Below are 26,452 nucleotides of genomic sequence, written 5' to 3' on the forward strand. Positions count from 1 at the left end.
AACTTTAATACTTTTTAGTTAGTCTTTTGTTTGCTAGTGATTTCGGCTGGTAATGTGCTGATTACCAACTTTTAACTTGTATATAGGCCGACCCTCTTACTTTAGTTGCTTTTAATTTCAAAAATATTAAACTTTTGCACAAAATGTAAACACCAAAATGAAAATTAATACAACCTATAATCTCTTCCTGAGATCTGCCTAGATACCTAATATACTTGATTCTTCCCTTTTTCCATCTTCCTTAATCCTCGTGCAAGCACAACCAACAGCAGATAGCCACCTGTCGGCCACGTGGTCAATTAATATTACCTTCTGGAAATCTACCATGAAACCATCTTCTGTCCGGGCGAGTGAAAAAAATGTTTGCGCAATTCCCGTCGAGATCAAGAGCAAGAGATGGGCACGGCAGAATTGCGCAGGCATTCCCCGCCTCCCCAATCCCCAACGATACCCATAATAGATAAAGATAATCCTCCCCACCATATCAGCATTCAGAGGAGGGTCTGGGGATATCTTTTACCGCGGGTAAATAGGACTTACTGCTGGATGGATTTAAGGAGGAGCGTGTTGTTGATACTACTATGTGCATTGCTCTTGTTTGGCATTTTTTCATTACCCCCCGTTTGGACTAGTCTGGTAACTACTATGGTTGTTTTGACCATTTTTGTGAAATGTTAGGAGAACATGTTTGAATGTTTGAGTTGCATCTGAGTTAGTTTTAAGTGTGGGTCTTTTTTTTGTTCCCTCACTTTCTTTTCTATTTTGTTATAAGTTATTTGCTGGGATTTGGAAAATCCGATGCAATGCTGACACAAAATGGTAATTTTGAATCTTAATCGATTACTGGGTTTGGACTTCGAAATGAACACACATGATGCCCATTTTGGCTTTAATTTTGTTGAATAGCAGGACTAGATACGATATGTGGCTAATGTCGAATGCTTATGCTACACTCGCATTGGTGTCAACTGGCTAGCAATTGTTTTTCTGATTATATAAGAACGAAAAAATAATGTTCAAGCTGGATCAGTGGAACTTGGTCTAGGTTTTATCGAATAATGTTGGCGACGAAAGTTCCTCACTCAAACTCTAATTTTAGTTGATACCAATGCTAGAGGATATAACTTAACTCTAGACCAATACCAGTAGTTGAGAGGATATTGCAACTTTTAAACATTAGGAACGGGAGACTGGTGATTTAAGGTGGGTAGAACCAATAATTGATACCCAGGTATGAAGAAATGGAAAAGTAAATTTCAGGAAATGGTAAATCGGATTGAACCATGAAATAATGGAAAATTTAAATCCAGGAATATGGTAAAGTCAGATTGCATCAGTACACAGATTATAGAGAACGAAGAAACAGTGAAGCTGAAACAAACGATTTCCCGACAGTGCGACTATTCATCTTCTAATGAGTAGAAATGAGTGGCGTCATGAAGTAACGGGCAGTATTCCTTGATTAAAAGGGGGCTCCATCTTATGAGTGGACAAATAACATAGAAGTGAGGGACATTTTGCACTAGTAGTTTCTGTACGACGTTGATGCCGACCATAGAAGTCATGTTGCCATCTAGTGCACTCTACACAAGTTCAGCCACTAATGACCTACAGGAAATGCGCACCTTAACAAGATTTGATCTCATAGAGAAAAGATGAAAAAATTGATCTAGTGTTAAACTCATAAAGTATCAAGACAAGATTTTATCTCACAAGTGGGATGTGAGTGGTTTTGCTTTATAGCCTGTGAACACTAAAGATAGTATGGATAACTTATTTTCAAGCATTATAAAATTACTGTACTTCTGTTGTATTATTTGTCACACGTTGCATTTATATTATGAGATTTTTTTGATTGGACAACTGGGTTTAGGGTCTTTATAATTTATTTTATGAAATATTTCTAATTTATCTGTATCTTCTATTTTACCGGATCTGCTGGCAGAGAGGCCGGATGTGGTTTGAACTTGATATCAGTTCCACTCTGGTCTGCCTGTGAGTCCGGGCAGGATGCAGCATAGAAGAACCTGGTTTGTTTTGGGGTGAACTTGGGCTAACCCATATGCATCCACATCAGACCTGTTAGCGCTCTAGCCCTTCTTTTAATTCTTTTGCCTTTTCTTATTTTAACTCTGATTGGGTGCTCTAGAATTTTTTTTCATCCCTAAAAGTGACTTTTAAAACACATGTGACACCAAAATAAGTTCATTTATTTTGCAAACAGAAAATATCATTTAGGGGACATGAAGTTGTGGGATATACATCCAGAGCATACTGACTTGGATGCTTGAATATAAGGGTATAAAGACACTAAGCTATTTTTTTGCCGAAATTCAAGATTAGGTGTAATAGATAATTTTAAAATACAAATTGTCGTGCCTCTAAATAGCACAATCATGTTAGCAAGATACAAGTTTTTATATTTGTTAACATTGATGGTATTGCTATCACACAATTTCACCTTTGTTAAATAGTCCATTTAGCCATTTGGTGAAAAATGGAAACACTCCAGGGTCCTTGCTCGTAAGTTGGAACAAATCTCTAGAGAAAGCTGGCTCCTTTGGAGCTGTCACATAAAACTAAGCTAAAATAAACTACTGATTTTTCTGGGAAATGGGAAAGAGATGGCTTGAAAATGAAAGCTTAATCTGAAAGGTGATGCACTAAAATAATGTTCGGACTTGTACTTGCTGTTTGACATATATTTGCTTCAATAATTCAGCCATATGTCAACACAATTCATAGATTCCACATATCCATGCATCAGTTTTTCGTGAGAAGGTTGAATGTTATTACAGATTTTAAGGAAAGAGAGTTTTTTCTCACAACCACAAACTGTTCATATGCAATGAACAACTCATGAATTGCAAGAAACATGAGTTATTTTATATCTGTTTGAGCTTAAGCCTCTGAAAAGGCTTGAAATTAGCTTTGCATATGCGCCTCATATCAAGCTTATGAATATTGTATGTGTTGTACATAATTTTATTTGTGATTAGGGACCTTTCAATACTGATTGGATTCAGACTGTTCCCTTTGACCTTTCAACACATTTTCATACGGGTGGGTCACATATGGATAAGAAAGATGCAACATTTTTCAATTTGCTAGGCATTTTTGTCAAGCAATGATTTTTAATGCATTACAACCATGTGCCTACTAGTACACCGCCTTAATTATGTGTGCCCACAACTATTGTCAAGGTGTCAGTCTTTGTTTCTGTCTCCTTCCTTCTCTGTGTCATGCAATCATGTTGACAGATTGAAGTGCAGTGGTTCCAAAACATAGAATACAAAGAATTCAAAGCAGGAAACATGCTGAGTGAATGCTGATTTATATACTGTTGCAAATAAATATGTAACAGGGATCTCAATAATGATTTTAATATTGTAGATGCCCGTTGATAGCTGTGACTATATTTATACGCATGCCATATGGGCACTGTGTCATGCTTAAGTTGGTTCCACTGAGAAACTCTATGCTTGTTATATTTGATGTGTGGCCTTCCTGGCTGTCATAACAATACTAGCTTACAGTCTATCTTGGTTAGCTTGCTTATTTTTCCCATGGTAAACATTAAAATAAATTTACATAAAATTGTAGTAAGCACCACTGAGAAATCATTTGCTTGAATTAATTGATGTTTGGCCTTCCTTAAGATCCTAACATTTTCAGTTTGTAGCCTACCTTAATTAGCTTGCACATCTTTCCAGCATCACAAATCAATAAACAGTTGCATGCAGTTATGTTATAGGTGTCCATCCATGTCATTGGGTCAAGGAAACTATCAAAGCCTTGGCAATAAGAACAAATACCAGCGTTATGACAAATCAATCGTAGGTAGTCTCTAAGTATTTGTCCATTTACTTTCCATTGCATCACAAGATCTCCACACTGATCAAAGATGAAACCTCTTATTTGTATGTAAACAAATATTATAAGTTCTCTAACAATCACATGCACTGTTATAACTTATCTCTATCAAAAGGCAGCATAAGTGCATTGTTCTCACTCTCTGGAAGGTGTGAATGCTATGCAAATCTATCACATCTTCCTAAATTGGTAAGTTGGCTGGACTGAACTTTTTTTTGTAAATTTGGCATCAGGTGACTTTTATCTAAACTTTTGACCATTTTCAGAACATATGAATATTAGCCCCCCTAGATATGGTAAAATTTATTATCTGGTTTGTTGTAAAGGCGATAAGTTGTCATTTATTACAATCTTAATGTTGGTGCACCTCTAATAACAAAGTAAATTAATTTATCCATGTGATCATGAGATGCAGCAACTATGAATTGTCTCCTTTGATCTAATCCGTCTGCATTAATTATTGTACCATCCACCAAGAAATTCCTTGTTTAATTCTCCGTTCTGTGAAAATCAAGAGCAAAAGGGCTCTTTCACCAAATATCAACAATCGCTAAAGCTTCTAGTAGTGCATAACAAGCATCATAATAGCATACTTTTGTTTTAGAGCCATATGCTTTCACAAAACACTAACTTGTCAATGTCAAACTCAAGCAGGGCGAAACCATATTGCACCAATGTTACCAGGAGATGGGTACTTGGAGACTGTCACTGGTACTGGTACGGTTGATTTTGAAAAATAGGTTATGGAGGTTCTTGGAGATACCATTTCTTTTAATATAATAGAATAGTTTCCAAAAATATCATGACATTGGACTTTGAAAACAATTATAGTGGTAAAGTAAATCATTAACTTTAAATACGCAAATTAAAATGTGAAATTTCATTTTGTCAACGAGGTTAAAACTCATACTACATATTTTGTATTAGACTATCATTACATTTTGAAATTCAGAAGTATTGATAGTTTGATGCTGATATGCAAACAAAAAATGAAAATCAGAAATCTATTGCCTGCTCTTCAATGTTTTGTTCATTGATATCAAGGTTCTCATATGATGCTCTCAAGATAATCATCACTCTCAAACTCTGGTTCCTCTAATGGTAGTAGAACTGGGGGTAATTGTAACAACCAATTTTTCTACTCCTATATCTACCAACTCATTTAATATCCAAATCAGCAAGTTTACATATTCACATGCATGGGATTAACAGTTATAATAGATTAACTGATTTTCAGGTATTGCCTTAACTAGCAAATGGAATTGAGAAATCATTATCTAACTAATGCATTTATAAACTTTCATAAGAACTAACCATCTGAAAGGAAGTAAGAGAGAGAAATCATTTCCTACTTGATACAATTTGAAAGGAAGTAATTTCAACAATCACATAATAATTGCATAACTAACTGAAAATGACTAAACATAAAAGGAGGAAAATAACCCGCTAATCAAAAAGGCTAAGAATGCAGTTTTGATCTGTCTTGTGCAAGCCTTGGCATTAGGTGGAGAGGAGAAACATTGTCAGAGGCTTAACCTCCCAACCATGGACCATATGCATCCCCTCTCACTCTCATTTGAGAATGGCCTCATTGTGTGTGGGATCATGCACGGGAACACCACCTTGTCCTGCCACTTGAGCGTCCTGGTATTAGAGTGTCAGCGATATAATTGGTTAGACTGCAAAGTCCTTCCCATCAGTCCATCCATCCGACTGCAAGCTATCCTGACCTCTAGTGATCACAACAACAAGTTTTCCACTAACCTACCCTGGCCAGGGATTTACATGGGCACTTTGTACCCGGTCACCCACTGCTTGACTTGACAAACAAGACCATACCCTACTGCCCACCATGAGCTGACTCAGTTTACCATCTAAATTTGCTTATAATTCATTTAATGTTTGGTTTGTTACTGATTTTCATTTCTTGACTCGCAAATATTTGCCATGATCATTTGATATCAGCCCACATCTTCCATCTCGACCATGCTTGGTTGTCCTTGATGAATCACAGGTGAGGCTGTCCTTCAATCTTGGATAATTCTGTTTACCATAATCATAAATTGTCTGCCCAACCTGGCCCTTGTATGGATATCAAAGAGTCTCATGGCATACAATGTTAATATTATTTACACACTGTGAAGGTGCCTCATCTTATCTTAGAGGCATATTACTTATACCACTGTATAAGAGCACATAGTTTGGGTCCTTTCCGAATTTACTGAAGTTTTGAAAGATGATAAATAAGCAACAGTTAAATCACAGGCACATTTAAATGGTCGGTTCTGATCATAAATGCAAGCAAACTAGAAGGCTTAAGCATATCTAGAGATCATACAATCATAGGCCGAATCCGATTGGCACAATTAAGAATATATATAAATCCTTATTCAAAACTAGCCCGATCTCAGATCTGCATAATCATAAGAAATGTAATGGAAAAGTGCAGAAAGATTTATGACCTGGCAGACTGCAAATGCAAGGGTGCGTCTAGGCTCGACTGTTGGATAGATTGATGGAATCTGGCCTGGATCAGCTCCTCAGGTGTATCAACTTAAATCCTTGCTACTGCTATTATAAATTGTCAGGTATGAAGAAGAGGAATGTTGCAGCATTTAGAACGGTTTCCTTTCTTCGAGCTATGCTTATTTAAACAAAAAAAAATCCTTCCAAAGGGAGTTACGTACAAAATGACTTGAAAGGTGGCACACAAGTTACATTCTTGTTTTGTAAACTCAAAGGGCCAAAAAGAATAAAAGGCTGTTGGACTTTAAAATAATAATGCATCGATAAAGATGGAATAATAATTTACTCATGTTTTAATATAATAGTACTTAATTATATTTACATATATTCATATATGTAACATACACATATCAATATATATATAAATATTCTAAATATACATATTTTGTGTTTATGTATTTTAAGTATACATACACGTATGTCATATTTAAATGTATGCATACATACATATATATGTACAAATATATGTAAGTACATGGGTACCATTATACTAGAACGTCTTGTCATTACAAGAAGGATTGAGATTGACCCATTCTTAAAGGTAACAATTGTTCCTAAATTTGTTTCAATGCTCAAGTGAATACTTTTATATATCTTATTAAATGTGTTAACCTAGTTAGCTCATGGTGGACGCTTGGTATACCCTTGCTTGCGTATCTCATTTCCCTATGGCCACGGTGGTTAGGGCTCATACCTGTTGGCTCAATGGTAGGTTGGTGCCCTCATGCCTAATTCCCTCTCTGGCAATGATTCCCCCCTTCGTCGTGTTCCTGCAAGAAGAAATTTAACATGGCAATTGCATATTTCAAAATCATTTAATGCAACCAAAATTACCATAACAAATAACCATATTAACTAACCATTTCCAATTCATATAACATCATAATGATTAACCAATATTTCCAATTCACATGAAACCATAACAAATAACCAATTTAACCAACCATCTCCAATTTTCATGAAGTCTCAACGGCTGTATAGAATATTTAAAATTAACAAAATAGGGGATGTAATAGTAATTCATTAAGGCCATATGGTTCAACCACATCATCCATCATGCCTACTGAATGGTGGGAAACAACATTTTAAAAACTTTTTCAGATGCCTTTGTGCTAGAGGAGATGTGTGGGAGATGGCCAGAAACCCAGCGGGAGACGGGGAGACAGCAGGAGACATGGAAGTGAATTCTCCAGCTGAAATTGAAGTCTCATGAAGTGTGAAAAATCTTCGAGACACATCTCTGTCTTCGAGAAAAATCTCAGTGGGGTGGAGACAGGTCTCCTGGTTACAGAGGCACTAAATTATTGACATGTTTTAAATCAACTATTAAGAAAATACCACATTACTTCTTCCTGTATCTGGACTTTCCACAGCTGTCTGAAAAACTAAATGGGGTCTTGGTATTAGAACCAAATTGTTAACCTTTATCAGATGGTGTTCAAAGGACTTAGGCTAATGCTTGAAGCTTAGAGACTTTCAGCACATTGACACATCAATCCCTAAGTGGAAAGTGAATCGGAGGAATCCTGATCTCTGCAAGATGTTAGCTGTGGAATGTTGAGAAACAACAAGGTCACCGGGAGACGGGGAGACTTTGAGGTCTCCGGTACTGGTACTGGTACCGGTACGGCAATTTTTCAAATAGGAGACGGGGGTACTTGGAGACGGCAATTTTTTTTTTTTTTTTTTTTTTTAAATAAATTTTTAATAGTATAAACTTAAAGAGTCTAATACTAAAAGTAAATACAAAATTTCAAAATTTCAAAATAGTAATACCGTAAGACTAAAAGACTAAAGTAAATAATAAATTAATAATACTAGTGTTGTCACATTAAAAATTAAAATAGATTCATAGAGTCAAACTGTCAAAGATTATAATAATAATAAGCGGTCAGATACAGAAGTATATTACTGAAATAGATTTTAAAACTTGACAAATTGGCATTGCTACAAAAAATTTGTGAAAATTATTGAATTATTCAACATTGATGCATGCATAGAGACACACTTAGGATTTCTATTTTCTAACTAAGATTTAGGATTGCTTAGTTTAAAAGGGAGTAAATCATTTTGTAATAGTGTTTTTTTTCCAGTTACACAGATTCAACTAACAAAGATTCATATATTGGTACTAGGATATTGCCAACAGCAGATAAACAGGTACGAATAACAAATACGACTTATACATCAAACTGAAACATGATATCCTCTTGAAAAAACAGAAATATGGGACCAAATACATTCATGTTAACATACATAAAACCTCTAGTCTATCACTGTTATCGCTGAGTCTTTATCAGCAAATAGATGCTTGGTTTTCATGAGGAATAATACTATTATCAAGCATTTGCATATCAGATTTCTGTAACATATGTAATACTATCTTCTAATGCACTAACAATAGTTTTTGCACCCTAATTCCTCAGCCGCATAAATTTATGTGATTTGGGATCTTTATTGCAATCCTGTACAGCTTCCAATATGTTGTCTTAGACTTGTATCGTGTTCCTGTAGGTGACGTACATCACCAAGCAGTTGTTACGGAATTCATATAGTACCTTAGATTTTTGCATTAAAAACATTTAAATGAGGGCTAAAATATATAAAATTATTTAATATTATATTTTACATTTATATTTTATTAGGAGACTTCGGGGAGACTTCACTTTTTGGATTAGGAGACGGGGAGACTTCAGGAGACTTCGTCATGAAGTCTCCAACCTTTTTTGAGGTCTCTGGAGACGCGAAAAGTCTCCGAGACGCGTCTCGGTCTCCGAGACGCCACTTTTAGGGGGGAGACGGGTCTCCTGGTAACCATGAGAAACAATAAAAACATTATCTATTCATGGGCAATCATAAACCGTGTGCATGAATGTATTGCAACGCAAAATATGGCCGGAAATGAAAAAATAAAACTTGCAATGCGAGGCTCCAATACCACAAGAAAAAATACATTTTTGAAAGCCACTATCTGGAACTTGGACTTGAAGAACTGCCTCATACAAGTACATGGGACAATTTATATAAGCACATGATTTTCCAAAATTTTCAAGGCTTTCCCTAACCCTTATTTTATCCTAAGGATCTATCTTTATCACCAAGGTACAATACGTTTTGTGCATTCAATGTGTACATATTTTCTCCAAAAGCAAGAATACTTCACTTAATATCTAATATATTCAATTCTTAAGAAATAAAATAATATATCTATTATTTTCCAGTGGTAATCAGAGTAAAGATAAGCTAATACATTATGCATGGCTATATTTCATTATCAACATTTTGATTTCTACACATCAGGCACTTCAGCTATAAGACTGAATCATCAGGCAATTTAGCTTGTAAGTGTTCATCATGTTTCTTTTCTTCATTTTCAATCTTTGCAAAAGTGAATGTACATCATGGGATTATTTGATAGGATTTTGAATTTGAACTGCATAGACTGTACTCTATAAAAGTAGATTAGTTGAGGGTTTTTATATTCATTGCAGCAGATTGGTAAGTTTGTCTCTGGAAATTTGTGAGCAAAAGGGGTCACATTTAATGGTTGGTTAATTTGTAATATGTGCAGAGCTCTCCATATCTTTGCAGTAAGGATGGGATTTTTCTACGTTGTCCGCATGTAAGTTCAGTAGCCATATTTGAAGTATTAAAGGCTATAGTGGGAACCAATTTTGGGACTTACATTTCTGCAATACTAGATTGTGTAGGGGCTCTAGTAAATAGGCAAGTGAGCAATGGCATCATTCCTTATTTGACATGGGTCAGCTTGCATTATATTTTACTGTGTTCTTAGAGTTAAAATTGGAATTATTTTCAGGTCAAAGAATCACCATCCCTTTGGGAGAATCCATTTTCTGCAACCACTTCATGGAAGCCATGTGCTGAAAGGCATGAAAGGAACCTTAAAGGTAACCTGACATTTTGTCATATATGCTGTTGAAACCTTTATTACAGTAGCACCACTATAAGCTCTGTGTTCTTAAAAACCTTCTAATATGCAAACAGATGTGTCAATTCCATAAGTTATAGTCTTTTGACCTTCATCTTGAAGTTAATGTTAAATTTGTTTAGCAGAAATTCTTGAATGATGAAAATTGGTTCAACAGTATGCTATAGAGTTTATCATTATGGAAAATTTGGTAGTTCAGTATTGGACAGGGTTACCACCATAGACTCTTTCTTTTCTTTTCATTATATTGGTTGTTAGTACGAAGTTCTTCATTAAAGAATGATTTTTATTATGTTTCACATTCTATCATAATATCTTATGCCATTGCATTGACTACTCTGTCCTATTCCACTAGAGCCTTAAGGAACTGTCAATACATATAATTCTATTCTACCTTATCCAAGGTATAGGAATCCATTAACACATATCATTAGCAGCTGGATTCTACCTTATCCAAGGTATAGGAATCCATGAATAAATATCATTAGCAGCTGGGTCCTCATGGAACCTGGTAATTATTCATCACACGACAGATACCTTGCTATTATAGCTGTTCTTTTAATGTAGTAGTTAAAAATAAATATAACTCTTAAGTTATCGGTTTGGGTTGGGGATGGGTTCGGGTATGAGAACCTGGTTGCTGGGTTCAAAGAATTTTTTTTCATTATGGTTCGTAGGGGTTTGTGCGCGTGTGCATTATATATACAGAAAAATAAGACAAATATACAAAAGTGTAAAATAAAATCATTTCATAGTATAACTCTATAATTAAATCAGTTCATAGTACGATGCTTGATCATTGATCCATGCCAAATGCCAGGGATAAACATTACAATACAATTCTATCATTCTAATGAAAATCATTGCATTGAATTACTGAAACAAAATATAGTTCGTGAAAGTTTGAAAGTTGAAACATGATTCAAGGTTGAATGTTTTTCAATAATCAAAGTTTTTATCAATCATCAAATGGATTATCAAAAAATCCATCGTCCATAGGATTTTCATTTTCCACAGCTGCTAGTATAGCCTTATTATTGTTATGGTAAATCGATGTTGTTGTAGTTGTAGTTGTATTAAACAAATGAGATGAAAGCTCCTTACATAGATTTACAAATACGAGGTTTCTAAAATAAACAATCGCGAACTAATGATGGAAATAGAAACTACCTAATAAACTTAAGACTAACTAAGATGACCATTAAAAAAACATTATAATAGTCTAATACCCTCCCTTAATGGTCATTGTCTAACTGTTGTATTTTGGTCACAAATTCTACAAAACATCTTGCTGCTGCTGAGATCCTCCTTGAATCTGCAAAATGTTTATGACCAAGAAGCCAAAATTCGTTCATAGAAGAACAGAGGAGGGTGCCCCCTTCTTTAGAATGCTTTGCAACAAGAATCAAGACCCTGCCACTGACTTTGCCACCGAGATAGGTTTGGTACTAATCCTCTATGAATTAGCAAAACACCTGCCCAAAAATCATTATAAAATATCTACCCTGATGTTTGATAACGAAGCTGCTCTTCCCTGGAGACAGAGACTAATATAGAGAACAACTAGCACGATTTTGAGGAAAAAATGACAAACCCTCCAAACTTTGCTGATGAGCATGATATCCCAAAATAGACTGCGAAAAAGGCACAATTTTTTTCGGAGAAACACCGGAAAAATTGAACACAACTCTTGAGTTAAAAAAATCAATCAAAACTAGACAATAAAAAGCTTAATTTTTAAAGTAAAATGATAAAATCCATTGGTAAAACCCACCAAATTATTTTTGAGGAAAAAATTATAAACCTACAAAGGAATCAAACACAACTTTGCAAATTACAGAATAAAAAATTTTTCAAGGGAAAAAATATGAAAACCCATCAAAAACTTTTTGAGGGAAAAATTTATGAAAATGTATTAGAAATCTTTAAGAGCGGCAAAACACAAGACTTTGCATGGTAAACAAGCACATGAAAGCAACATTCAAGCACATGCAACAAACATGCAAGTACATGTAACTCTAAAAAATTAGAAACTTTTGCTACAACCAAGAAATTGCAGATCAAAACCCTTAACCAGACTTGCAATTTTCAGCAAAAATCCTTGAAGACGAACCACAAAAGTTTCATAATACCTCTTAACGATTTTTATTTCTAAAAATTGAAAAGCAAATTTTTGGGAAAAATTCTAGATTAGAAGAGGTTCGAATTTTCCTTAAAAAATCTGCCAGATCTTATGAAATCCCATCGTCCTACTCTGATACCATGTTATGGTAAATAGATGTTGTTGTTGTAGTTGTACTAAACAAAGGAGATGAAAGCTCTTTTCTAAAAGAAACAATCGTGAACTAATGACGGAACAAAAACTACCTAATAAACTAAAGACTACCTGTTGATGCCAGTTTTTGTACCACTATATAACATATTAGCAATTGAATATTTGATACGGAGTATCAAACACACAATTCCTCTCTTGAAAAGTTAATACTTACGAAGACATAAGCAAGAACTCCAATGTTCCTTACACCTGTGGATACTAACTCAGTATATCGATGTGATTTGCTGGTAATCACGTAGACGGCCTTACACTATTTGTTTGAGGACAACTTGGACTTTTTATGAGATGGTGGTGATGATGGTTTGATATGAGTTTCAAATGGCGTTGATGGTGATGGTAATGGTAATGGTAATAGGAGGTGTGTGTACTGATAATGTTTTCCTTACTTCCTTCCTCAAGCTCCAATTACTAAACTATTTGTTACTCTACTCCTACTCCTATTAATGGAAAGATTAGCAAATGGACGGGGATCGAATCTAATGAAAGTTAACCGGCAACTCCACCTCCATAGATGCAATGATTCAAAGGAATGAACTAGTTTACCACACAAGGCTTCCCAACAAGCCACTAGGATGCTAGTGACCTAGTTATAGATCCCTATCAAACATCCACCAATGCTACCGTGGGAGGGCAAGGTGTATGCTTTATCTTGAGCTCAACCGATTTCATCATGCTGTTTGTTGCTTGTAGTGTCTTCTCATGGTCCTTTTCATACTCTTTTGCGTATCCGATAAAGGCATTGAGGGAAGAAAGGGCGCCCAAATGTTTCTTCTTGATAGCAACCTTTCCTAACTCATCCAATCTTGATCCAAGCCCTGTCTCATTGATGCCTTCCTCTCTGATAACTTTTAAAATCAAGTGCCACCCCAACGTCGCTCATCATGGTTGAAATGGAAGTGTTGACGCCTGGGTTGTGTTGTGCAATTGCATTCTGTATCTCCTCGAGTGTTCTCAATTTGGTAGTCAAGGCAATAAACCAAGACTGAGAACACTCGACGAGATACAGAATGCAGTTGCACAACACAACCCAGGCGTCGACACTTCCATTTCAACCATGATGAGCGATGTTGGGGTGGCACTTGATTTTGAAGATATCAGAGAGGAAGACATCAATGAGACAGGGCTTGGATCGAGATTGGACGAGTTAGGAAAGGTTGCTATCAAGAAGAAACATTTGGGCGCCCTTTCCTCCCTCAATGCCTTTATCGGATATGCAAAAGAGTATGAGAAGGACTACGAGAAGACACTACAAGCAGCAAACAACATGATGAAATTGGCTGAGCTCAAGATAAAGCCAAACAATCCCAAACAATTTCATCGGCCAAACAATCCCATGGCAACGTACTCATTGTTTGCATGATAGTAGTAAAAATGAGCAAAGTACACAAATGGCAATATACAGCGACAAAAATCAAGCAATGTAGATAAATGTCAATGTATCAATGAAATAATGTTTGCATAACTTGTGATGCGTCTTGCGTTGCCTAGATGGTCTTGCAACCACGGGCCAAGATGCGGGTGAATGCCAACTGGAATGCTGAAATAAATTCAACCAAGAGCCAATGTATTCCTTTCATGCTCAATACAATGTAGAGCTTTATCAAATAATTTCAAAAGTAGAATGAAGACTCAGTTGGTTGTTGTGGGAAGGAATTATATTGCAGAGTATAACGAAGCTTGGACAAAATGATAAAAGATACTTGCATGTCTTAGCGAGAGTGTAAATATGCAGTCCAAAAACGCTCTTCCTCTCTTGGTTACCAAAAAGAAGGCTGAGGTGGCAGTGCAAGCCAGCTATCAATTCCAAGAAAAAATAAATTCCACCAAAAATAAAAAGTGTAACTCCATCGATGAATTTTAAAAGAATTATGAGCCGATAAAAGATGACAATCACTCAAATTATAAGGAGCTGACATTTGAAGATATATGTAAAAATCATCCTTTCTCATGTTTAATTATATATGGTATCATGCTACCATGCCACGTGTATATATATATATATATATATATATATATATATATATATATACATATATATATATATATATATATATATATATATATATACATATATATATATATATATATATATATATATATATATATGTATATATATATATATATATATACATATATATATATATATATATATATATAACATAGTGTCAATATACGGATATGTAATTAGGAGACTACACAACGATCTCAGATAGAAAGGTAACAATTTTTTATATTATTAAATGTTTAATGTTTCCTTGATTAATGTTATGAATTGACTGGGTAGCTCTTGGTTGTCCAAGGTATATTCTTGCTTGCCTAGTCATTAAATCCTTAACCAAGATGGTTAGAATCCATACTTGATGGCCTGTTGATGGACTCTTGGTGCCCCATTCCTTAGTTCCTGTTTAGCAATACTTTCCCCCTTCGTCTTCTCCTGCATCCAAGAAGAATCTTCCATGATAATAACATACTCTTCAATCAAGACAACTATAATCAAAAGTTATTCTTTAATCATCATAATGGCTAACCACCATTTCCACTCAACAACTAACTTTTATAACTTCTTGTAAGAATAACAAATATTCATTTTCAGTTAAAATTGTAACAAGCAACTAACAAGTCATTTTTTACATGAATCAAAATGAACAACCATAATTTCCATTTCACATGATCATAATATTCAACTAATTTAACTATTCAACTGACATTCACATGAAATATATATAACGGCTATATGATTATTTTAAATCTACAAAATTTGGGATGTAACAAAACCAAGACAAATTCATGTTGTGGCAGCCAAACACATATGTGAGATATGTTTGTGGTATAGTGCGATATGGTTTAAAGCATTCTTCATGTGTAGAACCAAACTTGCAAGGGTTCTCTAATTTAGATTGAGCAGGTTGTGTGCTTGGTAGGAGGAGCACTTCAAGATGTTGTTTAAGCCTAGGTCCATCTATGATTTCCTAGTGCAGCAGGAAACAATCTTGTGTTGCAGAAAGTACAGCTGAAGCAAAATATGTTGTAGCTTGTGTAGTTGCAAGAGAAGCTGTATGGCTTTGAATATTGCTTGCAGGATTGTTTGGGCAACCCTTAGAACCTACAATAATTCTTTGTGATAACCAAAGTTGTGTGAAGCTTTCGGTTAATCCCGTTTTCCATGATAGAACCAAACATGTGAAAATAAAATATCATTAATTGAGAGATATGGTTCAAGAAAGCAATTAATCTCAGGTATATTTTTGCAGAGGAGCAGATAGTGGACATTCTCACCAAGCCACTTTTGAGAGTGAAGTTTTGTTACTTTCGAGATAAGCTTGGTATTGTGGAGAATGATGCTCTTGCCGAGAAAGAGTCTCAACTTCAGTAATTCTATGCATTTTTGTTAATGAGTTCTCTCTGTGATAGAGAATTTGAGGTGCAAGCCCTTGTTAATGAGTTCTTTGTGAGAGAAGTTTGAGTTGTAATCCCTTGTTAATGAAATCTTATCGTCAAATAAGTTCGAGTGCAATTCCTTGTTAATTAGTTCTCTGCAAGAGAAGTTCAAGGTGAAATCCCTTGATAATGTATTCTTCTTTGTTTCACTCTTTGGGAGTAGGTATGGTGGATTCACCCTTTGGGAGTAGCCATGGTGGAAGTCGTGTGAGACTCCATGACTTAATTTTTCGTTTTTGTGATTCACCCTCTAGGAGTAGCTATGGTGAATATTGTTATGCTGAGATGACAATTTTATATTGAGAAAATTTGTGATAAGATTTTTTGTTGATATTTATTTTGGTTGCAGCAATGTGCACTTCACATGTGATGACATATTGAAAATCACTCTCTTGCTAAGAGGGAGTGTTGAAGGTATACCTACGATAAAGATCTTCATACCTATTGCAATCTTTTGTAAACAATCTTAGTAGTTCATTGAGTAATTATGATGCTTGTAGTTGTCCAGTGATTGTAGCACCGTTCAACTGGAAACTATGTGTGTTTGTTTCTTTTTGTGTTCAATGTTTCTTGACACCTTCATATGACATGACACTACGTAGCCTCAGGCCTTGTTGTCAATATTCCATCTTGGCATCCAATTGGCATCATGCGTGTGTTCCCACCTTGCCAGCAGTTCATTTGTAGATGTCTGCTCTTTAACAACAAGCTTCGTCCTCATGTATGTTTGATGATTCCATTTATTATTAGCGACCGTTTTATTCCCAGCTGCTGCCATGTATGCCTTGTGTCAGTGATTGTTCAAAATTCTTAGTGTCATTACTCCTCGTCTTAGTTGGAACTTCATATGATCAAAAGAAGGTTCAAATGTGGTTAGCGTGTACTATCATATTTTTGATGTGGCTATTATCTGCTCAGAGAATCATTTTGTTTGGTGATCATATTCTTTGTTATTTATATCCAATATTTTGTTAGTTCTGCGATTCTATCATATATGTGCGGAGATTCAAATATTACTGGATTTTATTTTGTATATGATCTCTGTGTGATGATTGAGTCTTACTTGAGAAGCTTTGATTGCTGTAAGTTGTTTTGGTAGTTTGAGAATTCTAGGCATTATTCTGTAAGATAAAAGGCAGATGTTTGACTGTTTGATTGAAGACATCGATCAAAAGCAAGAATCTTGTAATGTTCTTCTAACTTTGAATAAAAGGCATCAATTTCTTGTGGGTTGGGTTGTTTCTTTCAAGAGGAGGGTTTTTCCTAGGATAACTCTTATTTGTTATTTGTTATTTGTTATTCTGAGTTTAATTTTTGTTTTCATTTTTGCAATTTGATATTTTGGTTCGAAATTTAATATAACACTCTAGATGCTGGGGGGAAGAGGGAGGGAGGTGAATAGCATAAACCAAAACAACGCTAACTTGCTTGTATAGTCACTGCATGAAACATAAAGCAAGTAATGAACAAAACCATCAATACGTTAGCGCCACATTTATATGTGGAAAACCCAAATTGGGAAAAAGTTAAAAACAATGATGAGTGCTTGCCCATAAAGAATAATTAACTTATGTATATAATTTGATTATAAAAGATGATAGGAGCTCACTGCTCTGGAATTGCAACTACATGCTCATTGCTAATACAACAATGGATACAAATAAGAGCTCATTGCTTTGGGCTTGCAAATAGAGGCTCACTGCCAAAGTAGCTAGATATAAAACAAACCTGTACACCCAGGACTCACTTTTTCAGGGACAAGATACATACAATTCTTTACAAGGATAAGGAGAGATTCTTTGATAACGCAGCTGATTTGCACAACACTGTCAACCTTAGCAATACACTGTTACTGCCTTTTCTGGACCTCCACACGTCACATCAGAAATACTAGCACATGCGAACAGTTCATGTAGGAAGTTGCCACAATGCATTTCTGGACCAAAACAACAACTGAATATAACTGCAACACTGGATGACACTGTTTCCGGATCACTAGGAACAATTTCCTGAGCACTAGAGAATGCCACAATTAAGAACAAAAATTAAAATCATCTGCACAACTATTACCACACCTTCAACCCTGATTTTTAGAGCAGAAACCTTCTGGAAAGTTTTAAAAAAATAAATTAAAATTCTGGAAAGTACAAATGAAGCGCTATTAACTGGAACTGTGAAACTGTAATTTTCTTGTTCACTGAACTGCAAACATCCAAACCACCCGGACTTCCAGATATAGGAGTATAACACTGAAGCATTCTCTTCACATGATCACAGGATATATAACTTCCTTCACTGTCCTGAATTCATACTTGTCTTCCACTGCATTGTAGCACCGTTTTGAATACATACCTGTCTTCGACTATACTGTAGTTCTGAATGGATACCTGTCTGCCACTGTTCTATAGGCTTAGTCTACAAACTTACTTGTCCAAGCAAAACAGACTTCCGGACCACAGTGTATGAGCAATCACAAACACCTTCGGAACACAATGGTTGAACTTGACATCACTAACAACATACAACTACAACCAAGCATATATTTCCAACAATATATTTACTATTTATTTGACCAAACCTTAGTTATTTGAGGGACAACCATTAACCAACTGTATATAAACAAAGTAATTGACACTGACCTAAACTGAGAAAACAATACCAATGAAACAAATCAGCTGCAAACCATTGATTGTATTCATTTACTGGCAAAAATACTTAATGACAAAAGATAGAATATAAAGACAGGATTCTATAATCATTGCTGAAGTCAACCTAATGGTACATGAATTTGTTCTGTTTTCTGATTCTGAAAATGCTTCACCATGTACTTAAAGGATTTCTGAAGTTGATGATCCAGATAATTTCAAATAATTTGTTTGAAGATGTAAGATATGCACAAAATGATCCTTACATTCTCAACTCAAGAGAAGCTGGTGTTATAGATACTTATATTGTCTATGAAATTTGATGTATGATATTGATGTGAAGCTGTGAGGAGATTTTCAGTTCATTATATTGGGTTTATGGTTGCATATGTATAAGTATATTCCAGTTCATTGTAATTATTTGGCTGTATGAAATGTTTATAATGTCATTTAAACTGTTTATTTGACAGATGTTCCATCTGAGAATGAAACAAATGGATATATCCTTATCCATGCGGAGGGTGGATTGAATCAGCAGCGTATTGCAGTGAGAAACTATTTCCTTGGACCAAAAATATTGTTATTGCAGAATATTGAATTTATCCTTTTTTTCCCACTTCCTTTTAAAATTTTAATATATTATGCTGAATTGGAAAGGGACACCTTTTAATTGTTAAGCTTATACCGATACATTTTATACAATTCCAAAGACATTGTAATTTAGAGGGAAAAATGTTGTGATATTGCTATTAGGATTTAACTGTGTGATTTTGAGTCAAACTCATTGACCCATGTTTCATGAGTAGTGATTCAACATGAATCCATCTCTCATGAGAATAAATGGAACACTTAGTAGTCATTGGATCTAGGTGATGCTTACAGGGGTGAAGCACCGGGACATCCCGGGAGGTCACCCATCCCAGTACTACTCCAGCCTGACCGCGCTTAACTACGGAGTTTCCTCTATGGTTAAACCCAAAGCTTGCAACCCCATTTGCAAAACCTTCACCAAGTGTTGTGCCTTTGAACCATCCATTAGAAAGCCCCTTAAGCTCATCAATTGATAAGTAGGAGATAATTTCCACAGCGAGTCAAATTGTGATATTGCTATCAGGATTTAATTCTGTGATTTTGAGTTGAACTCATTGACCCATGTTGTTTGTTTGTTTAACTTTAGAAATTGTTGTTTTTCAGATTTGCAATGCTGTAGCAGTGGCGAAAATCCTAAATGCAACTCTTATTCTACCTATTCTGAAGCAAGATCAGATCTGGAAAGATCAGACGTGAGTTTTAGTTTTAGTTGTTCATTTCATGTAAAGATATCTGATTTGTTTTTATGCAGAACCTTGGTAGTTTTAGATAAAGAGAGATAAGATAGAGACGTCCTGTAATAGTTCACTGAATTTATTGTAATTGCCTTTATAAAAATAAATTTGAACTTGATTTTTTGGCATCAAGTGTGAAATATATTCTATTTGATTATCACTGTTGTATGATACGTATAAAGGCTCAGCTAGCACACTTTGTTAGGAGTTCTATGTGCTCACTTTGTGCCTAATAAATGTGTCTCTTGCACTTAGAAGTCATGTCAGTCGATTCAATATTTTTGCTCATTGAGAGCATTCATGGAACATCTTTCCTGCTGTTGGGTTTCCTTCATATTTATTTGGTAACTTGTGGGATCAAACCCTAAAGCACGAGACATGAACTTTGTTTCTGTTTGCTGATTAGATCAGATTTTTTTCTATCGGACTGCTAAAATTCTGCCATCTTTTCTTGCATTAGTCGATGTGTTCAATATTCATAATTGACGTCTCTTCTTTCAATGGCATAATATCACATTTATTTTGAATGCAGCTGGAGTGGTTTAATGACTATAAATATATTTATTTACCTTTCCCAGGAAGCTTGAAGATGTATTTGATGTAAACCATTTTATCGAGTACTTGAAGTATGATGTGCACATCGTAAGGGATATACCTGCATGGTTTCCTGAAAAAGAAGAATTATTCACCAGTATCAGGTTAGAATACTTAACAAATCTTGCATTGATAAACCAATAAGTGAATTGAACTTTTTGTCTTTGGAAGTTGGAAGGGCAACTTTTGATGTGGAACGCGGTAACTTTTACAAAGGAGGTTTTGTGATCGAACTTTGTTTTGCCTCATGAGGTGATCTAGATGAGTGGATTTTAGTTAATTAAATGTGAGAAAAAAAATGCTAGCATTAACAGATTTATGGTATAATAGAATTACTAAGTTGAAAAGGTTGAAGGTTAGCTAGACTAGAATACTGATTTTGACAACCATAGAAAATCAGTTCATAAATGAAGTCTACAACATACATATAATAAATTTTGTTTCCCAATGATGGATACAATCTCACTAAAGGTAGGTAGTTTGTATTTCTTGATAGCCATCTTCATTGTCTTAAAAGTTTATGATCTTGGATTTCCACTCAAATGAGAAATGGCTTTATAGACTAAGTTGATTGATTAAATATCAAACGTACAATATGTTCCTTTTTCACCTACATTAATGTTGCATGTTCTTAAAATCAGCCTACTAACAATAAAACAGCTCAAGTTTTCAGCTATGTAAGCCTAAAGAAAATTCCTTGTGCATGACCATGACATTGGAGGATTGTAAGCAAATGTATGGACTCTATGTATATAAAATCTTGTTTTTGAAATATTAGTTGTCTTTGACCCATTAAAATATAACCATTAGCAATAGATATATTTCAAAACAGCAAGCTGGAACATAGAAGAGCCAATTGTATGTACTCCTCAGCCACCAACTCCTTGGACGGTTCTCTGCCATCCAACCACTTATTGAAGTCTCTCACCCTCATCCTTTATGTAGGCAACATCCCTAATCACCATGTAACTTTAATTTGACATATGATCAAGTGCTTGATCCACTTCCTGAGATTGTTTTTGGGTGGAAAATATTACCTTCTTGAACTGCTTTTTGACTGCATTGGCATCTGATGGGGTACTGGAGGTGGATGCATCAGGTGGTTGAATTTTTTTTGTTTCAATGGAACGACTTGTTGATTCTAGCTCTACTCTGGTCGAAATTCAGATGCCAACTTCTATTTGATTTATGGCTGAAGATCAGGACCTGCTTTCTAACTTGGTTCTCTTCTCTATAAAGTACTTAGCCCTAATTATGTAGGTATGCAGATGCTGTTTTCTAATATTGAGTGAATGATAATGTTTAGGCTGGTTGCAGTTCCAGTGAAGGATGCATGGGCAAAGAGAGTTGGCCTTATGGATAGCAATTCCTATGCATAGGGGAGGAGATTTTGCCTTTACAGATAACAATTCCTGAGAAGGCATAACAAGAGGATGCCATTCAATTTCCTTTATTATTACATCATGTGTCCATTGGCTAAAGCATAAGCTCCTGGATTTTAATTACTTTTACAAGAGTAAAATGACAGCATCAACAACAGCAAACATTATTTTTTTTTGAGATACAATTGGTTTTAAAATGATGTTAGGCAAATTTGCCTTGTTATTCAACCTTGTAAAATAATAGCATCAACAACAGAAGATGTTATTTTTATTTGAGATACAATTGGTTGCAAAATGATGTTAGGATATTTTGCCTTGTTATTTAAGATGAAAGCGCTAGATTTGGTTGTTACAGATTACAAATCATTTAATTTGACATTGCAGGAATCAGTTATAAAAGGATAGCTTACCCAATACAATATTACCTGTTGCAATAGACATTCCAAACAAAAATTGAAATTCAGGACTCTGACGATCCCTTCTGTACCTCCTATATTTAGGTTTCTTTTAGGTGTCAATGGAAAAGCATGTCAATTAGATTAGAAATCTTCTTTTTCAGAACATAAGAAAATTGACTTACTACAGACTCTTCTTGAAAAATATCAAGCTGAAGTTCAAGAATATAACATAAATAAAATACCCAAATATTTTTTTATGCCATTTAGACAGTGGTTTGCAAGTACTGGCATATTGGAATCCTTATTTATCTTGTTGCCAACTGAAACACTCTCAGAGAACTGTGAACATATCTTTTCAGGCCATTCTGTGAGAAACCTAAATAGGCAAGCCATTCCCTGTATTCATAATTCCTTCAATTGGAGTGAAATTTAAAATATTACCTTGAATTCTCCTATGTTACATAAAAGAGAAATCTATTTTAACCAGTGTCTTCTAGGTAGGATTTTATAAAATATCATGTTCTATAGCTGTAAATCGATTTGGGTATATGGCATGGTAAAGAAAGTTGGGCGTAATAAAAGTTGGTTTTGATTTAAATTTGGTATCTTACGTAATGTTGAGCAAAGAAACTTTGATTAACACGTACAATTCTGGCCTTCCTCACTTGGCGGTCTGAATTCTGGCCTCGGAAATAGTTGGCTGCTCTAATGAAAGTGCTGGTCTTGTAAAGCAAGGTCACCAACAGTTGTGATAATGTGTTTCTCAATTGCTTTCTGAAAGTTTGCAAATGGTTAACTTGTTTTTGTAAGTTCTTGTCATGTGTTATAAAGGTCTGATCACAGTTGTTGATTTTCTTGCAGGCGAACTGTGAAAAACATTCCCAAGTATGCATCTGCTGAATTTTATATTGATAATGTGCTCCCTCGCATCAAGGAGAAAAGAATAATGGCTTTGAAGCCTTTTGTTGATAGGCTGGGGTAAATCCTCAAATCCTTACTCAGTGGGTAGATATAAGTTTTTGTTTTCCTTCTGTTTTCAAGTTTTTTTTTTTAATTCTTAATGCCAGAATAATTATTCTAGCATCCTTATGACTTGCATGGAACTGATTATTCCACCTGGATTTTGAAGAAAACCAGACTTTACAGTATGCTTGTAGCTATCTCAATAGATTTGCAATAATCTTGGATTATATGAATCAAATATTGTTTCTGATTACATAATCGGCTGCTTCCCCAGATATGACAATGTTCCACCAGAAATAAACCGTCTGAGGTGCCGAGTCAACTACCACGCTTTAAGATTTTTACCTGAAATTGAAAAAATGGCTGAAGTTTTAGCATCAAGAATGAGGAACCGTACAGGCACATTACATCCATACATGTAAGCTGAGAGTATTATTTTTTGTATTGGAGAAAATTTGGTTTCAGCACCATTTAGGTGCCTACAACATGGACTTTCCCATTAAAACAATAGCACTTTGACAAGTTGAGAGTATTTTGATTTTGTCCACTTGTTCTAGCCTTAGCTAACCTTATATAGACACTTTATAAAGATGGGAAATGGAATTTGAATCTGTTACGAATTTGTGGATTTCAAAGTTAATGTGTATTTATTTTTGTTTGACTGGTTTTTTTTATAAATAGGGCTCTACATCTGCGATTTGAGAAGGGCATGGTTGGCCTTTCATTCTGTGATTTTGTTGGAACAAGAGAAGAAAAGGCAACAATGGCAGCTTACAGGAAGAAGGAGTGGCCTCGCCGTTACAAAGTGAGTCTATATTGCCAAGGAGAATGTGAATTGAGTCACCAAAATTTGTGATAGATAAATCTTTATTTCAACTCCTCTTTATGGTTGAATTTTTGCCCTCTACTGCAACTCCTCTTCATGGGCACCCTTTGGGAAAAATTTGTTCAATTGTTCAATGCATTTTTTGGCAAAGTTGCATGGATACGGATACGGATACGGATACAAATACAGATACGGTATTGGGTACAGATATGGTGATTTTTTAAGACCCCCAATATGGATACGGCTGGACACGACATTAATAAATAATACATATACATATATTTAACATAGTTTTCTAAGTTATTGTAGGATATTTTAACGGGTTGATGAAATAGAAAAACATTTTAGTTGTCTTTCTCATTTGGTGGAGGTTTTGTTTATACTAATTTTTAAAACAAAATTGCTTTAATATAGTTTTTTTTTACATTAAATGGAAAATCTACATCAAATCTTTCAAAAAAACAAATCCCATAGTATTTGGTACGGTTCATAAATCAAGTTTATTAAATTATTAGGCAGACATGGGTACAATATTTGATGTGTATCCGGGCAGTATTGGATACGGGGATACGCGCACCCAAGGAAGGATAGAGGAGTTTTCGGCAACTCTGTTTTTTGGACTTGTGGAATGAGATTTGTAATTCAAAATGTCTGGGTCTATGTAACATCTTGATGTATTGTCTATAGACATGTGAAATGGCCATTCTTTTAAATTCCAAAGAAATAACAAACAAATCTCTTTTAGAATGTGCTAAGTAAGTTCTGGAATTAAAGATTGTCATTATCATTTGGTGTTTGATGTTTTTAAAAACAATTTGTGTTTTTGGTGATATGGATATATTCTTTACTAGTTTAAGCCCTTGAATATTTTATTAGCAACCACATATTAACATAAACTGGGTTTTTCCTCATCTTGGATGCAGAATGGATCACACCTTTGGCAGATGGCACTAGAGAAACGTAAAGAGGGTCGATGCCCCCTTGAACCTGGGGAAGTGGCATTTCTGCTAAGAGCAATGGGATATCCAAAGGAAACTCAGATATATGTTGCTTCTGGACAAGTCTATGGTGGAAAAAATCGTATGGCTCCGCTCAGAAACATGTTTCCAAATTTGGTATGTCAATGTAAAAAAATAATTTTCTCATTGCTCTTTGCTTTGACAAACACATTTACCTTATGTACCCTATTTTGACTCATGATTTGTTTTCTGGAAGGAACGTTAATTTGATATTTTGCATCCTGGTTTTTAAGTTGACTTATTTAGGTGGTCATTGCTCACTTGCCTATTGTACTTGTGTTTCTGTTTTTAATTGTTTCAGGTTACCAAAGAAGAATTAACAACGAAGGAAGAATTGAAGCCCTTCAGAAAGCACATTACAAGCCTTGCAGCTCTTGATTTTCTTGTTTGTTTGAAGTCTGATGTGTTTGTGATGACTCACGGTGGAAACTTTGCAAAACTAATAATAGGGGCTCGCAGATACATGGGACACCGTTTGAAATCCATAAAACCAAATAAAGCCCTCATGGCAAGGTCTTTGGGGGACCCCTTTTTAGGCTGGGGGGCATTTATAGAGGATATAATAGTTTCACATGATACAAGAACTGGTTTGCCAGAGGCAACCTTTCCTGGTTATGATATATGGGAAAATCCTTTAAGTCACTGCATGTGTAGAGCATGATGGACTCATTTCTCAAGTGTATTTTCACACATTTTAAACTTGTTTTGAGGTATCAGCCCTCGGGATGTTACTGCTCTGGTAAGTGTAAAATAGTCCTGTGTATATAGGAAATTTAGTGGTTGAAATGGGTGTAAACTAGTTCTTTTAGTATGTATCAAGGCAAATTTCTACTGGACAAATTTGCCATTAATTTTTACCTCTTTCTGATGATGGCAAAATTATTTATGAAAATTTGCCAAATATTTAAAAATCTTAGCACATTGACTTTATCTAACGAAATTAGATATCTGGCCAACTTTTCAATGTGTGTATACTTTTGGGTAATAGATAAAACAGATTACTTATGAATAGATTATGTTACACTGGGTTATTTATTTGATGCTGATATGCAAACAAAAAACAAAAAGCAGGAATCTATCGCCTGCTTTTCAATGTTTTGATCCTTGATATCAAGGTCCTCGTGTGATGCTCTCCAGAAAATCACTGCTCTTAAACTTTGGTTTCTCTTGTGGTAG

General features: G+C 35.1%; 1 protein-coding gene across 4 annotated transcripts; it reads left to right on the forward strand.

Moving 5' to 3' along the window:
- The first annotated feature begins 326 nt into the window (after positions 1-326).
- On the forward strand, positions 327-26,192 carry LOC149580566 (O-fucosyltransferase family protein). 4 transcript variants are annotated; one of them, XM_089791943.1, is made up of 12 exons: positions 327-636; positions 4,528-4,590; positions 9,971-10,021; positions 10,220-10,310; positions 19,240-19,316; positions 19,964-20,052; positions 20,673-20,792; positions 23,330-23,446; positions 23,706-23,849; positions 24,113-24,236; positions 25,181-25,372; positions 25,578-26,192. In XM_089791943.1, exons 1-12 carry the CDS (start codon positions 397-399, stop codon positions 25,935-25,937), a joined length of 1,668 nt encoding a protein of 555 aa, XP_089648069.1. In that variant the 5' UTR covers positions 327-396; the 3' UTR covers positions 25,938-26,192. The 4 variants fall into 4 exon arrangements, with proteins under 4 accessions (XP_089648069.1, XP_089648077.1, XP_089648085.1 ...); XM_089791967.1 differs by lacking the exon at positions 327-636 and adding an exon at positions 1,929-2,081; XM_089791951.1 differs by lacking the exon at positions 4,528-4,590 and having other exon boundaries at positions 328-636.
- The last annotated feature ends 260 nt before the right edge of the window (positions 26,193-26,452 follow it).

The sequence above is a fragment of the Cupressus sempervirens genome, chromosome 1 (genome assembly GCF_028749045.1).
Source record: "Cupressus sempervirens isolate cs-2001-9-10 chromosome 1, ASM2874904v1, whole genome shotgun sequence".
In the NCBI taxonomy this organism is placed as follows: domain Eukaryota; kingdom Viridiplantae; phylum Streptophyta; class Pinopsida; order Cupressales; family Cupressaceae; genus Cupressus; species Cupressus sempervirens.

Coding starts and splice junctions, on each gene's coding strand:
- LOC149580566 (XM_089791943.1), top strand. CDS start 397: ATGGGCACGGCAGAATTGCGCAGGCATTCCCCGCCTCCCCAATCCCCA. Junction 637..4,527: donor CCCCCGTTTGGACTAGTCTG/GTAACTACTATG, acceptor AAACTCAAGCAG/GGCGAAACCATATTGCACCA. Junction 24,237..25,180: donor AGTGGCCTCGCCGTTACAAA/GTGAGTCTATAT, acceptor TCTTGGATGCAG/AATGGATCACACCTTTGGCA.